Here is a 15,696-nt window from a genome sequence, read left to right as displayed (position 1 = left end):
GTGTTTCCTTGACATTCTGTTTGTCAAGAGACTGTGTTGGAACTTGCTGCTCTGCTTCTTTGGATTATCCTTTAGCAAATAACAATTCCCTCTTTCCATCAATAAGCAGTTCAGGTTTTGGCTCTTTGAGGTTCTCACATAATTTTGGAAGAAGAATTGCAGCTTTTCAATCACATTGCTACCAAGCATTTTTGAAAGGTTTAATTAGACTTTTTCTGCTCTACTATTGACCCTGTTCCCAATGGGAACTAAATTTAATATTAACTTTTCTAATGGGAAACTACTTTGAGTCATTAGCAAAGCTGTTTCTTTCAATTTTCCTACAAAGACAACCTAGGCTGAGGCAATTACATCTGTCAGATGAATGGAGAAGTTTGAAGTGTTTTTAAGGACAAAAGGGTTTTTTAGCTTTTTCCCAACATTGTTGCATAAGTTCATATCAGATTTTTTTTCTCTCAACTTAGCTAATTAATCTGCTGGTGTGGCTTTTTTTTTCTTAGTGTGAGACATTTGCAGTAGAAGCTGCTTTTATGCTTCAGATGTTGAAGGGTCTGTGGAGGAGGGTGTTTACATTTGCAGGGCAAGGTCAGATACTGAGGTCTGCCAAGTATTGCAAGGGGCTCCCTGGTGCAGCAGGGCAGGTTTATCTCTGGAGAGCTGCTTATGTATGAACTCACTAGGAAATGACCAAGACAGAGCCTCTGATTTAAACAGGCCTTAAGGAGTGGTCAGGGCACATCCGTGGTGTTGGCTTGCTCTGTCAATAACTAAGGTTTATGTGATGATTTCCTGCAGCTGTATTCACACTCACCTTGTGCTGAAGCCCTGGGGTACTGTTTGTAGTAACTGATGAGCATAAACCAGGTAGGGAAAGATGAGTTCTTTTTGAGATATGGTGTTCTTTTGGGAATTATGTGCATGTTTCCAAACAGAAACACAGCTTTGCAAGTCAGTAGACATTGTATATTTGTCCATGCTGCCTGAGCTAGTGGCAGTCCACTGGCTGCAGTCAGTGCCTCAGCAGAGGGAAGGAGGCAGACTAAACCCTGCCTAGCTGAACTCTTGAGGACAAGATTTTGCAACGTGAGTAATCTTATTAAAGTAACATTACAAACACTTTAATAATATGAGCTTGCACCTGAGCTTGTTCAAAGCAAATGAGGTAAAAACTGAATACCTTCATATGCATGAGGTTCAATGTCTGACTTGGACCTTAAAGTTCTCTTCAGGGACATCTCATGCCTCAGGAGAGATAGAACTGCCAGCATGGGCATGCTTCTGAGGGCACCAGCACTGCTGCACGGCAGGAGCACAGTTTAGCCATTGCCTAACCAGTATGTTTAACAGGTATTTAGTGGAAGAGTGATAAAATGCAACATTATTGAATTAAACTCCCATCTGTGCTGCTTGTTCCACTGCAGTTACTTCCCAGGCCTGCTTCTTCCCCATCCCAGGTACCTCTTCTGCACCCCTTCTCTCTGCCTGCCCAGCCCCAGGCACTGCCTCTCATGCTGTTAGACTAATCTCTCTTTTCAAGCTTCATAAACCCAATTGCTGCCTTTGGTCCCCTACTTAGGTGCTCTTCTTCCCTGCCATCTTTCCCTGCTGGGTTCCTGCCTGTACTGCTCCTTCACCCTGCTTGGTTTGCACAAAGCCCATCCCTATTCCCTCCTGCCTCCAGATCTACCCTCAGACATTTCCAGCCATTGCCCAAAAGTCTGGGAAGTCAAAGTTTTTCAGAGAGAAGCTAATTATAATTGTTTGCAGATGGATTAATGCAGGTTTTCTACCTCCATTTCTTGGTTACCTGAAAGTACTTTGGTGGGGAGATTAGAAAATGGTTCTCACTTACTGTGATCTTCACCAAAAAAAAAAAAGCAGCAGACTGAAGCCCCTGACCTAGAAAATACTTGCCCAACCCCAGTTAATTTTGCAGCATTACAGGCACCCAAAAGCACTGTTTTATAATGGTACTGTTTGTTACCATTATAAAATGTGTACCATTTATACACATGGTATATATGTGTACATACCATACATATACATGTGAATGGAAATAACCATTTCAGGTGGCTGACACCAGCCTGTGGGCTGGCCCTGGCTTCACAGCCCAGCAGCAGAGGTTTGCCATGGTGAATGTTTGTCACTGTAATTCCTCTACAAATTATCTGGAGCCAGGATTTTCTAAAGCGTTTAAGAGAACAGGATACATTCAGCCATCACTGGATTCTGAATTAAAATGGGATTTAAACGTCACTGCTTGAAAATCCAGGTTTTAAGATTGCAGATGGGTACTTCCTTTTAATAGTCTTTCTATTTAACCAGCACATAAATCTATGTGGCTGTACATTGAGGTGAAAATGATTTATATGATATTCATACTTGAATTCTTCATAATCTTTTCCTGTGCTTTCTGGTGCTTCATACCAAACAAGCATTTAATGCAAAAGAAAATGCTCTAGCCCTTTATATAAATCTAAAACTTTTAATATATATTTATAGTGAGACCCAGGTATCATGGCTGTCACACTGACACAAGATTGCCTCTAGAGAAAGAAAGAGACAGGTTAACCAGAGACTAACTTTTATTGTGCATTTTTTATGCAACAGAACAAATGGAACTGGAGGTATGTAGTAAAACCAATATTCAAATTAGAATTAACACCTGAAATAGTAAACTGTAGGTAACAAATGTCTTTATAATTAAAAATATTGACTGTTTAAAAAATTCTCTAAGATTTTATATTCTTTAAAAGAAATGTGTGTTGCCACATAGAAAACAATTCACACATCCTATAGAAATTGTCACAAAAACCTTACTAGTCTATATTACACTATGCACTTTTTCTTTTGTACAATATCTGATAAAGGTCTATCCCTAACCTGTACTTACTCTACACAGTACAATCATCATAAGAAAGTATTCATAGAATTAACTACACCATAACAATAAAAATATCAGGATTAATGTTTTTTTAATCACAGTTTCTCCACAAATATTTGTCATAGAAAATATAGCGAAGGCATGTTGGCACAGATGGGCGTGCGGTGCTGCTACACAAAGTTTGAGAGAAGGCAGATACATAAATGACAGTAAGATTAAAGCCTATGGAAGGATAAGACAAGCATCTCTGTCCTCCTGGGACTTCCTGGATTGACATGATAGATAGCAGTTTCCTTCTGTTGCTGGGAAGGGATGTGCTGGCTTATAAAGCACACTGCCTAAATATGGATATCTCCCTCTGCAAGGGCTTATGTGCTATCTATTATTTCAGGTCCCATATCTAACATATTGCAGATATTTAGATGCTTCAATGTGTATGAATTTATAACACCTAATGAACAAATTAACTGGAATAAGTTGTTGTGCAAGGTTTGGGATTTTTAAAATGAAATGTGTGGGTCAAGTGGCCACAATGGCAATTGAAAACAGACAACTGACGAAAGTTTTTATACTCTGTTATTTTAAAACAAAACGTGAACAAAAAAATGAGCTGGTGTCTGTTAATGCCTGTCTGTGACCATGATTCATGTCACTGGCCAGTGCACATAAGCAATTGAGGACAAAATTTTGTTCATAAAGAAAGGTCCGAATCTGCAAAGCCATTTCTACTGCCAAAGTGGCTTTCAGGATGAAAATATACTTTTGGTTATTTTGCACAATGAGAGTAGAGGATTGTGAGTGGCTCCAGGATGCTGCTACGCTTTTTACACTAAAAATAAAGCTAGGCTTACTAGTTATTTCAGCAAATCTTTCAGTTATTAAGTGAGAGGTCTGTCCAGTTCAGTAATTCTGTTCTGTGACTGTTAAAAAGTGTTTATATCTTAAACATCATACAATTAAGCATCTGAAAGGAAACCATCACAATGTTTACGAAAATACAGCATGATACATATCGCTGTGGACAAATTTACAGTATAATGTTGACTCACACGTTCTGACATGTTTTACCAAATAGTTCTGGCATGTGTCACCACATTAAACATAGACCAGCAAGACTTACACCATCTGAGCAATGTAACATCTTCTATTAGAGTTCTTTTTAAAAAAGTGTAAGTTCAACACCGAAAAGCTACTATAGGATATCTGTACTGTGACATTTCTATACACTGAATTTCTCCTCCAGAGGCCACCACGTGGTGTGACCGCTCCAAGAAAGTCACCTCCTGCCTGTAATGAAGGAATGCTGTACTAAACCCCTTGGTCTAGTGAGTGACTAAACTTCTAGTTGACTTTAAGAAAATAAATTAATTATATTGGGGCCAGTGAGTACCTTTCAACCCCCTTTCAAAAAAATCACCAAAATTAAAGTGAACTGAGAGGTATTGGACATTTGAGGGCCTAAAGCCCACAGGGACTGAGCAAGGTCCTCTCTATGGCAGTGCATGGTGAGCCCATGTCCAGAGATGCCCCATGGGCCAGGAGAGACCTGTCACAGCCACAGGCAGAGGGGGCAGAGGGCAAGGGGCTCCTGTGTGGGTGAGCTGAACTTGCAGAGACTGCCCCAGCCCTGCAGCCAGGCTGGGTCTCCAGGAGCACTGCACCCCAGAGAGCCCTTCCTGGTCTCTGAGGAAGGGACCAGTGCCTCCTGCCTTGCCTGGTGCAGGGGGAAGGGGAGGAGAAGGCAAAAGGAGCCATGAGTAGCTATGCTTGTGGCTTGCACAAGGCGGTGGGGAAAGCTGGGGGTGTATGAGAGACGCGTTCAGGAGAGCCAACGCTGATGAGGTAGCACTAAGGATGGCCAAAAGTGAAGTGAGCTTTCTTCCCAAAAAACAGCTCCCTCTACCTGCCAGTGGGGAAATGTTGCCTCAGGAAGTGCTGGTTCAGGCTGTGGAGGATGCCAACACCGGCCTGAGTGAGCACACAAAGGTAAGGAGATGGAAACACCCTGATGTGGAAAGGAAAGGGCATCGTTTCTTTGGCATTGCATGTTTCTGGCATGGTTCAATTTAGAAGGACAAGGGACTCCTAAATATTTAAAATTAAACTTTTTTTGTGGATTAACTTTTGTTTTTAAAGCTAGTATCTGCTTCCAATGTTGTGCACCATTGCAAATTCTGCTCCAACAGCTCATTTCTTACAGCTCTCAGTCTGGATCTCATGTCTACCTACTACAGAACACTAAACCAGATTCTTCTAGCCCAACCCCTCCCTGAATGCAACACTGAGCAAAACCAGCACACTGCCTCACCTCTTTCAAGGAACGGATATAAAGCACAAATTAAAGTGAAAACAAGAAAAGGCAATTTAAAGCCTCTAAAGCTACACAATATGGCTGCAGAATAGGAACGGACAAAGGAAAATCTGTCTTCTGAAATGGCAATTTGTTTTTAGCAATCTTCTTTTAATAAAAACTGTCATGATCAACTCTAATCCTCTAGAAATCTAGATAAATATACTGTCTATCTGATATACAATGCAATTTTTATTTGTTAGAAATGCCTGTTATTGTTCTGGGTCTTTGAAGGATTCTGCTGTTGATGAGTGCTGCTGTTTTACTCAGGAAGCTTAATTTCCTGACAGAGTTGGCTAAGAAAGTCTCTGGATTTTCTGTCTTGTGTGGTACTTTAAGGTAGCATTCATAGTTATGTTCTTTTCTGTTAACAAATGGGAAACCACTCCTTTTTTTTTTTTTTGTTTTTTTGTTTTAAGTGTGCAGACTTGTACAAGTCTTCTAGTCAGGGAAAGCAAATAGCACCCAGCTGTTCTGAGTCTGGGCCTGGGATTGTTATCAATGGGCTGAAGAGATAGCAGCTGCTGTTTCTTTTTAAATGACCTTTCCTCTACAACTGGATGAAATGGACTGCACGTTCCCTTTGAGTGTGCTATGAAGGGTTTGGAAATAATAGGCACTGAGAAGTCCCATAAAGCAGGTCTTGAAATGGATTTCTTTCTGTTAACTGGGATATGGTAGGATGGAGAAGCTGAAATGTATGCAGTATGTGTTCAAACATGCTCTGGACTCCTAAATGACAGCAGGGTTAAGTATGTTTAACAAACAGTCTCTCCTAAATTAGGTGGCTGCTACTGCAGTACAATGTGTTTCTCAGTGCCATCAATCTCCAGATCCATCCTGCATACCCCTGTTGAAGACTTCATCCTGTGAGCCTGGGTGCTCAGTCCCCTCGTAGTAGGAGGTGCCGTTGTGCAGGAAGGTGCCCACGGCGCGGCCCTGGCGCGCGTGTCCCACGGCATCGCTGAACACCTTGTTGATCTGCTCCTCAGAGGGCATCCACCAGTCTGGGTTGGAGGTGCAGTGCATCCTAATGAACTCTGCAGGAAAACAGGCAAGCATTAAAAGCAACTTGTCTTTGCAGCATCTGGTATTGCCCAGGTGTCAAAAGCTCATGGGAAATAAGAAAGGAGGCATTGCTGCTCTGCTTAAGCAGAAGTAAAGCCTTATGGGGGATGCCATGATAATGCCACTTGGACCTATTTTATTTCTGCATAAGTGTGCTTCTCCACATGCAGTGTTACACCTGAGCTACCTAGGCGACTCATGGGACCTGGATATAAAATCCTTTCTTGTGGAAATACAAAGAACTAATTCGAAGTGAAGGCTGTGATTCAGCACGTGCAGTATGTGTGGAAGCTAACACGAGCCAGGACACTTTTCATTAGAAACCTGTTGGTATCTATACCTCAAGGTGATTGCTGTTGGATCTTTCTGACCTCCCTCTGCTGGCTTCTTCAGCACCTGCAACCTGCAGGAGCCCCCAGCCTGCTGGAAAATGTCACTGCCATTATTTCAGTTTGGTGCTCCTGTCTGTTTGGGAGATCTTTCTTTTAAGTTCTGCTATTTTCATCTCCCTGTATTTTACACCTATTTTTTCAGAGACTAATTTGGCCTTAGAAATAGCTAAATGAGATCAGAGAGCTGATTTGGGGAGCTTTGCAATAGTTTTCAATGCAGGAGAAAATGAATTGTACTGCATGCATTTTAGCTATTTAAATAGCTGCTGCTGCCACATACAGCTATTTGTATGTGATGATTACATTTTTTTATAATTTATTTTTCACATTCTTTGACGTGCTATATGCTAGACTTGCAGAAGGTGCCCTGCCAAGTCTGGAGTTGTAACTGCTAGACATAGCTCAAATAGGTGTATTTGGACTTTTAAACAACTAAATATGATTTTAAATGTGAGGGCATCTTATTAGAGATACTGGATACAGTGTACCTCATACAGAAATGGAGCTGCTTATTTATTCTGTAACATTAGTTATTCCCTCATGCAGAATTGTGTGTCCCAGGATATTTTTAAATTCTATTTTCTACTGTTGACAAGCCAACAGCACAATAAGTGGCGTAAGGTAACTTCATTACTGTCACCACATCTCCAGACAGGGAATGCTGTGCTTTTACATGAGTTCCCGTGCCTGCAAGGTATCTCATCTGTTAGACAATTAGGATGTGATTTTTGCATACCTCCTCTAGCAGTGTGTCTGCAAAAGTGATAGCAATCTCTGTTTTAAATTCATTTCCCTGGAAATCCACACAGGCAACAGTAATTCCTACCTAGTTATGTTCACATGTTCCCCCACACTCATCTTTTTCTCAGAGAAATGGTTACCACGTAAAGAAGTAATGCTATAATTTAAGCATGCCAGAATGTTTTAAAACTGGTTCCAGACACCAGTCAGTTGTAGGAATATATTAAAAATGTTTATATATATTTAAACTCTGAGTGCAGACAGAGAACCAATTTGCACTCTCTGCTATGGTGGAAAGGCATAATTAGCTGGGTTGAGAATTAGTCAGACACTTGCTACCTTGGCTTGTAAATGAGTAGGAGCTAGTGGCCAACTTTCAGCACTGGAGAAAGTTGTCATGTTCCCACCTACACATGAAGGCCCAAGGGGAGAGCTGTCTACTCTGCTTTCTTAGCTGGTCATTACATACTGCATGTTTTGGCTTCCTCTTCAAGCTTCTGGTAATTAAAGAAATTACCCTTTCTCTTTCTCCCAAGGAGTGCTCCTCATGCTCTGTGTGTTCAGGACCTCAAAAAGAGAGTGGCCGCAAGCAAAATTCCATGTACAGGTGCATTTACTATTAGTCTTGGGAGGCAGGTGAGAGAAAGGGGAAGAAAAGGATATCAACACTGTGTTTGTGCATAAATTATTAGGTGATACTTAAAGTAACTTAGTAAATGCTCAAGTGCTTGTTTCCAGCCTTCATCTTCCAGAAGAACTTCTGGGCCCCTGCTCTCTCTAGACCTCTGCAGCACAGTGTATGATGGATTTGCCCTCCAATTTAGCTCTGATAGAGTTCTGGTAGAGTCTCATACAGCAGCTTAAAAGATTATTTTGTAGTACAAAAAGTGCTCGTTTGCCTAATTTGTCTGTATGTCAAATCTGAGTTCATTACCTGGTTACATCAATATTGTACCCTAACCTCAAGCCTTATCTACTTAGCCTTGTTGGATTCTTCTACCCTAAATGGGAAGAGGCCCACATATCTGATGTGTATAACCATTTGGACTCCAGTTGGATAACTGAAGATATTTTTATCACTGACTGACCACAATATAGCTTTTTACATTGCATTGATTAGTACACATTCTTGAGGTTAGTTCAACCAAAATTTCACGTATGTGCTAAAAAAATACTATAAAGTTAACTATGAGTTAATTAAAGAAATAATAAGCATATGCATTTATACAATGCAGATGTTGAAACTAAAAACATATTTTTACTTTGGTTTTAAAAAGTCCTGTTTTATATGTTTTATTATAAAGCATGCTACCAGCCTTTTCAAACAATTTTAGGAAACCAAAGTACACAACATTCTTTTCAATCTGCTCTCTTTCTGTGCAATATCCTCACTCTCTAACATTGTGAAATGCTTGCAAAACTCCCCTCCCTTTTCAGGCCAAACATGGGGGAAAGTTGTTCCCTAACATTTTCAGGCAATGTTCCATCAGTATGCAAAAAAAAAAGTTAAATTTTGGATAACACGCTTATGTATACTTTGTAATTAACCTGAAGATATTCTTGACCCTAGAAGATGTTTTCACACCTACTCTGAAACTCAGCTTCTAACTCTAATGATGCACTGTGTTCTTGTGCATCATATGCTTATTAGACATCAGACTGTAACTATTCCTTTGGTTAGTTTTGCTGTGTATTGCTGTTAACAAATTACCTAAGCTTATTATAAAAGAGTGTAATCACGAATGTCTGGTTTTGCTTCACTGCTTTTTAAAGTGTATTAGTGTCATGTGCCCTTGCATTTGGGTCTTCTCTTAAATAAGAGGCCTTGTTTTTTCCCATCAAAAACACCCCAAACACATATATTATACATACATACACACTTGTATGTATGTATGAAAAGAAAGTGGAGGGTTTCTGAGTGCTTGTCACCTGCCTGTGAAACCCCTTCTAGTTCAGCCAAAAATGCTTCTACTGAGGCAGAGCCAATGTGGTGAAATGAGATCACATATGGTGGACACTGAGCGAAAAGATGCAGTACCTCTGAGACATGTTACTTTAACTGGATCCAGAGGACGTCTTTCAGGACCTGTCTCTCCTGACTGCACTGACCTTTTCCTTTTCCCAAGGCCGCATGAGTACTTAAGCTCATCGGTTGTGAAAACAAATCTGATGAGATAGCGGAGGAGCCGTCGTCCGTCTTTCTTGGAAGAATTTACAGCCTCATCCCACTGTTTACTAGTGATGTAGACAGGGTAGTTGTTCAGCAACTGCTTACTCCCCTGAAAAAGTGAAATATTTCTGTTGCTTATTTTACAAGGCAAATAAGTGAAGATGTCAGTTGCAACAAAAGATATGTTTTTAACTATTCACGATACTGACAGTGAAACACAACCCAAGGGGAACACTTTGTTACTCTTACAGAGAATAAGTACTTCTAAAATTACATTTCCATTTTCTAGAACTCAGGTTGGGTGAGGTACAATGAATACATTTTGAGAGGTGTAGCTATTGCTAATTTCCACTTTCACCAGCAGGTTAAAAAGAGTTAAGAATCAGCAACTGGGCATACTATTTAAGTGCAATGTTTCTTCTTAATATGGTAAAATGCATAAAAAGGGTCTTTGAAGAGCCTGATCAAATGGATCACTTCATCAACAGCTGATAGTTTCCTTCAGAGGCGACTCTTTTGGTCTATTTTTATAATAAATTTATTACTTCTGTAGAACACACCTGAAACTTGACAGCAATTATGTTACTGTGAAAAATGTAAAGAAAATAAGTAAAGCAACTATGAAAACTAAAAGCTTCATTATTATTAATGAATGCTGTATTAACTCAAATTATAGCTTTAAAGAAATGCCACTGTGTCAGCTGGAAAGAAATTTTGCTTTTAACCTTCATAATTTGTGTGCTTCAATATTCCAACATTAAATGAATGCTGTGGGACTAATTATGGGGATTCCTGTAATCCACACACATTTATAAGCCCTCTTAAGTCAATTGTATCTAAATTGTACTTAATTCTTGTTGCCCATAAAACGCTATAGTTCAGGATTACCCAATTAATGTAAGATGGTACCGTTAATATACTTGAAATAATTGAAGTACACAGTAAAAACCCAAACCACACCCTCCTAGAGACTCCTTCACTTTTACAGCTGCACCTCTTCATCAAAACCCATAAATCTGATAGCCCAATTAGTGAACTCTTTGTGTAGCCCTGAGGTTTGACAGGAGCTTGCAGTGAGCTAGAGAAACCCAGGTCTGATGGTCAGGGAGGTGCTCAGCCACATGCCACACTTGTGGGCAAGTGCTGCAAAGTTCTCACTTCCAGGCCTTTGATATCTGAAAACTATTTTAAGGACTACCCTTGCCTTCTTTCACATATTTATTATAGCAACCTGGAGACAGCTTGAGAGCATCTTTGAAGTTTTTCCTCAGGTGTTTGTTTTTAATTTTTTTGTGAGTTTGATAAAATATGGAAGACTGAATTTAGTGAAGACTGTGCTGAGATTATCATTAGATAATCTCTATGATCTAGAGTCACACCACCTCCCAGTGGGGTTAGCATCACTGAGGGCTCAGCCTGTGTGGCTGTCTGCTACTTGTTTGCCTTGCTATAAGCTGCTGGCAAAGACAGCTGTGGACAAGCCCAAAAAGCTGCAAAGAAAGCCAAAATATAAGGGAAGAGATGGGCTTTGTCTGTCTGAAGGGCCACTCCTCCCCAAACACCTCAACACTTCACTCCCCTGTAGCTGTAAATTCAAGCTTGTAACCCCTAAGAGAAAAACCCTTCACCTAGGGTCTAGCCCTGTTACATTTGTGGCTTTCTCTTTGCACTTCATTTTCTCCTCACATCACCGCAAACAGGTCAGGGTCAATTCCTGCCCCTCCACTCATGACACAGGCAGCTGCTTTAGTTTTTGCCCATACATGGGAAGCCTGAATGTCTGAAGAGCTCTGCCATGGAAGAACATTACAATCCACCCAGTCCAGCTCCCTGTCCTCTTCCAACACTGTGAAGGAGCTGGGGAAGGAAGAAGAGCAGAGGGGCAGCATGGAAAGCTCTTTGGAGGTAATATATTCTTATGCTGAAGTAGCTGTGACCACTCTGTCACAAGGGGAGCTGGCAGGAATACTCCCTTGGCTTGTTCCACTGCGTCAGAACAAAGGACCACGTGATCCTCACGCTGGTACTTAATTGTTTTTCAGCAGGTAGCTTCACATCCCTTTTATATAAAGTAAGTTATTTTCCTACCTTTAATTTCTGAAACCTATTTTTTTCCTATTAAAAAACCCTTTAGTGAAGCAATGACCATTCTTACTGATACCACTGCATAGTATAAGCTGCAGGTGACTGTAGGTGCTGCCTTGCTTTTAAGCTCTGCCAGGCCCGGCTTATGCAATGCAAGCCCATAATGGCACAGGGTTAGGCTCCAGGCTTGCTCATGTGCATTAGGGACAGATGCTCATGGGTGGCTTTGCTAAGCAGCAAGCTATCCTAGAAGATATTTTGTGTTTAGACATATATAGCACTGATGAAAATAGGGTGCAGAAAGGCCCAACATCTAGATTTCGTGAGACCTCACCCTGCTATTAACTGAGGAGAGGGTAATAAATTTTGTGTAACTCCTCAGCCTCAATTTTATAACACTTCTCTCTTGTTCCCCCTGAAATGTTGGATATTTTTCCTCATTCTTCTCCAAGGCATGATATAGTGTTATGCTACTCTGTTAAACAATTACTGGATTCCTGCTACAGATACACTTTCATTGCTTTCTCAGAGAGTAAAGCACTCTGGGCAAAACATTCTCACTAAATATATGATGTGGTTTGGTGTGTCCAGCAGTCATTAAACTAAAACAAACATAAAAACTCCCAGAAATGAAATAAGCAGACTCTGAAGGAAGAACCAAAAATACAAACGTATTTCTGCTTGTATTTGTACATGATGAAATTTATGAATAAAAGATTAATATTTGTGCGTTTAATTGAATAAAAATTCTGTCACACTGTGACAAGCTATTTCTTGTGAGACATTACAGGACAGCCTCAGTTTTTACAGTACTTGAAAATTTTAGTTAAGCAAAAGAGCATTAAAAAAAGGAAAATGAATCCTTGGAATATACTTGAATGATAACAGCTAGTGATAAATATAAATATAAATATGTATATATTCATTTGCACAGGATAAAACTGAATGGAGGAGCAAAGTGATACACACCCTGAACTGCTGCATGCCACGTGCATCCACTCTCAGTCACGTAGCTATAGCTGTCACCAGCTAGGCCTAGCCCAAATTCTACCCACAAATATGGTGTTTTTGAAGAAAGAGGAGAGAAAAACTACCCAAAGCAAGGCAAGCACACCTGGTGCTGATGGAGGGAGTTAGGTGCTGCTCAGTAAAGTAATTCTAGATTATGCTAATGATGTGTTTCCTCCATTTAGGGTATTACTGTACTTAACAATGACAGTTTTTAACCTGTTTTTGCTACTAAACACCTACTGATTTATTTGCCTGCATGTTTGTAATGAATTACCCAGCATAAAGAGATGCAGCTTAGTGTTTTCACTGTACACTACCTCGGTTGGGTGGTCTGTTGGCTGTGGTACCATGAGCTGGTTGTGATGCTGAAGTACAGTCTTCAAATAATCTAAAACCGTCTGGCAGGGCACTGCATGAAACAAATTGCAATTACTGTACATTAGCTATAAAGCACAAAATAGAACAACAACATTAATCAAGCAGTGTTCCTTAGTATCTCTGTTCTATCTCTGTGAGATTTACTTCAAATAGGAAATACTTCTTATTTTGATTTGTGAAGATATTTCATGTAATAAATGTACAAATATCGTATTGCCTATACTGAGATCTCTGAAATTACTTTTATTTTTCTGCCCACTAGTTTTCAAAGGGCCTTTTTTCCAAGTTTGGAAATATAATTACTCCAAATACAAATTAGGTCAGCAGTAATGAGAGTAAGAAAAAAAATATCTGTAAATACTGTAAAAATCCCAAACCATACAAAGGAGGAAACATTTACTGGACCTAAATAATGCATTGATTAACATGTAAATATGCTTAAATGTTTTTGAAACTACAGTCTGATTAAATATACTAAAGAGATTCAATGACCTGTATACTCCAATTTCTACTCCCTCCCTCCTCCCAAATTTATTATAAAACTAGGTGTTAGGCAAATTGCTTTATTTCTCTTTGCCCTCATCCTCCCCCCTTTCCATTCCCATCACTCTTATCCATTTCAGTAGTGGTACCAACATCCTATTCCCTTCTGTTGAGGTGATAGGTTAATTAGGGATGATTCAATTATGGGTCTCTCTTAAGCAGATGCTGCCACATCCCTGATTAACTCTGGAGTATTTTTGAAATACAGCTCTTTTCTCCTGAGCCTGAAACACCATAGGAGAATTAAACAGATATTAATCCAACATTACAACTGACTTGTGCAAGACTAAATAAGCGTAGTTTTTAAGGTACCTTACGACTTTCACATTTTGAATGGGTTGTTTTTGTAAAGTATTCAGATTTAATCATAGCTTCAGCTCAAAACCCGGAAGAAGTACTTACATTCCTTTTTATTTTTAAATTACTATTTCTTGGCATTTTATTATTTCTTTTCTGAAAAAATGTGTTGTTTTGGGCTTTATCTTAAGCTGGCAGTCTGAAATATTTGAGAATGTCTGAAGGTAGGATTTATGGGTATTTTGCCCTCTTTCTTTGGCATTCACACCACACAGCTTACTGTGCCCCTGTCTAGGCAGACAGGGGGCAAAACAAAATTACTCTGTGCAAAACAGACCCTTTAGTGTAGGATAAGAGGAGTTACATCCAGCATTCTGCACACAGAAGTCATGCAAAGTGTCTGATATGATGAATAAATTTCTATGATATTGTACCCCATGTTGACTTCTCTGTAAAGACAACCCATCAGTGTATTTACCCCTGCTTCTGTTTTTTCACACAGTAAGTAATCTCACTGCAGGCTATCCAAGGATGTGTTTACCTATGTTCTTCCAAGGGTTTTGGGCACAATTGAGAAGACAACAGGAAATTACTTAACTTGTTGTGTCCCCAGCAGATGAAGTGCAGCTTTACTTGAACTCTATGCTACTGATAAAATGCCTTCTCATTACCACTGAGAAACATGAAAGTACTAAAAGCTGGCCAAAGCTTATAAAAACTTCTATCCTCATAAAAGCAGCAATGTTTTGAGCAGAACACTGTTTGATTTTTTAAACCATTGTAGTGACTGAAGGATGCTGGTCACTTCTGACTTTAAAACCATGACACAGCACAGTTTGCTGTTAGTACAAACAACCTCAACCTTTCAAACACCAGGTGCTACTTGCAAATCCAGACTTCTTGGGCTGTCATATTAACTGAAGCCTAGAAGAAACCACAAAGAGGGCAGCACGAGGTGGAGAGTCAAAGCTTTGGTTTTGCTGCTGTGTCCCTCTTATGGCTCTGCAGATATTCTCTTTGCTGAGAATGGTTTCCTCCAAACCCTTCAGGAAATGTAGCTCTGTAAGAGCCTGGGGATCCCAGCTGAAAGATGAATCATCATTTAAGTCTACTAGTTTATTTATTCTGTTTATCTTTGATGGGGTCTCTACAGGGTTAACAGGACCATAGCCCCATGGGCTGATACTCTGCATGCCTATGCAGGTATCCACTATCAGGACATCACCAACAGGGATTTGTTCTTATCTAAGTAGTGGGAGAGATACCAACATTGAGATAACACTTGTTATGATTTAGTAGAAAGCCTGTGGGGAGGCAGTAATTTTCCTGCCCATTAGGGAAGAAGTTTCCACAGCCTTTACTTTCTGGAAGTGCCAGAGTCTCAGAATGGACACTGGAGATGGCAAAGTAGCCTGGCCTGCAGAGAATGAAAGAGCAAGGTCTTTGCAGGAGCTAAAGGGCAAGGAGAAGTGGGGCCTACAGGGAACCTGGTGTGCCAGGGAAGGCTGGTCTGGCTAAGATGTTAACCAGGACATATGCAGGAGGTGGCAGGTGTTTGCTGTCATTGATCCAAGTTTAAGACATTGTTGTTATTCTAGGTATCTGTATGTTGTAACAAGTGCTTATTCAGCACAGCTTGTCACAGCTTTCTCTGCAGAGAATCCTAATTTCTAATGAACAGTTGAACAGCGACTGTGGTGGGCATGCCCTGTGCCAATGACAAAATCCAGGCTATGATCTCTCAGCCCAAGCTGCCACACAGCACAGCAACTCCCTG

General features: G+C 40.2%; 1 protein-coding gene across 2 annotated transcripts in view; it reads right to left on the bottom strand.

The window, feature by feature from the left end:
• Positions 1 to 2,567: 2,567 nt before the first annotated feature.
• Positions 2,568 to 15,696, bottom strand: part of BEND4 (BEN domain containing 4) — a 31,586-nt gene continuing 18,457 nt past the window's right edge. The window contains exons 3-5 of one of the 2 annotated variants that reach the window (XM_036382839.2): positions 13,019 to 13,110; positions 9,474 to 9,714; positions 2,568 to 6,274 (exon numbers count right to left, since the gene is read on the bottom strand). In XM_036382839.2, the coding sequence (XP_036238732.1) occupies positions 6,057 to 6,274; positions 9,474 to 9,714; positions 13,019 to 13,110 (551 nt within the window). In that variant the 3' untranslated portion in view covers positions 2,568 to 6,056. The remainder of the gene's footprint in view (positions 6,275 to 9,473; positions 9,715 to 13,018; positions 13,111 to 15,696) is intronic. The other variant, XM_036382840.2, reaches the window with a different exon arrangement.

Source organism: Molothrus ater, chromosome 4 (assembly GCF_012460135.2).
Source record: "Molothrus ater isolate BHLD 08-10-18 breed brown headed cowbird chromosome 4, BPBGC_Mater_1.1, whole genome shotgun sequence".
NCBI classification, from domain to species: Eukaryota; Metazoa; Chordata; class Aves; order Passeriformes; family Icteridae; genus Molothrus; species Molothrus ater.
The sequence above is the reverse complement of the archived record's forward strand: the minus strand, read 5'-3'. Positions and strand labels throughout refer to the sequence as shown.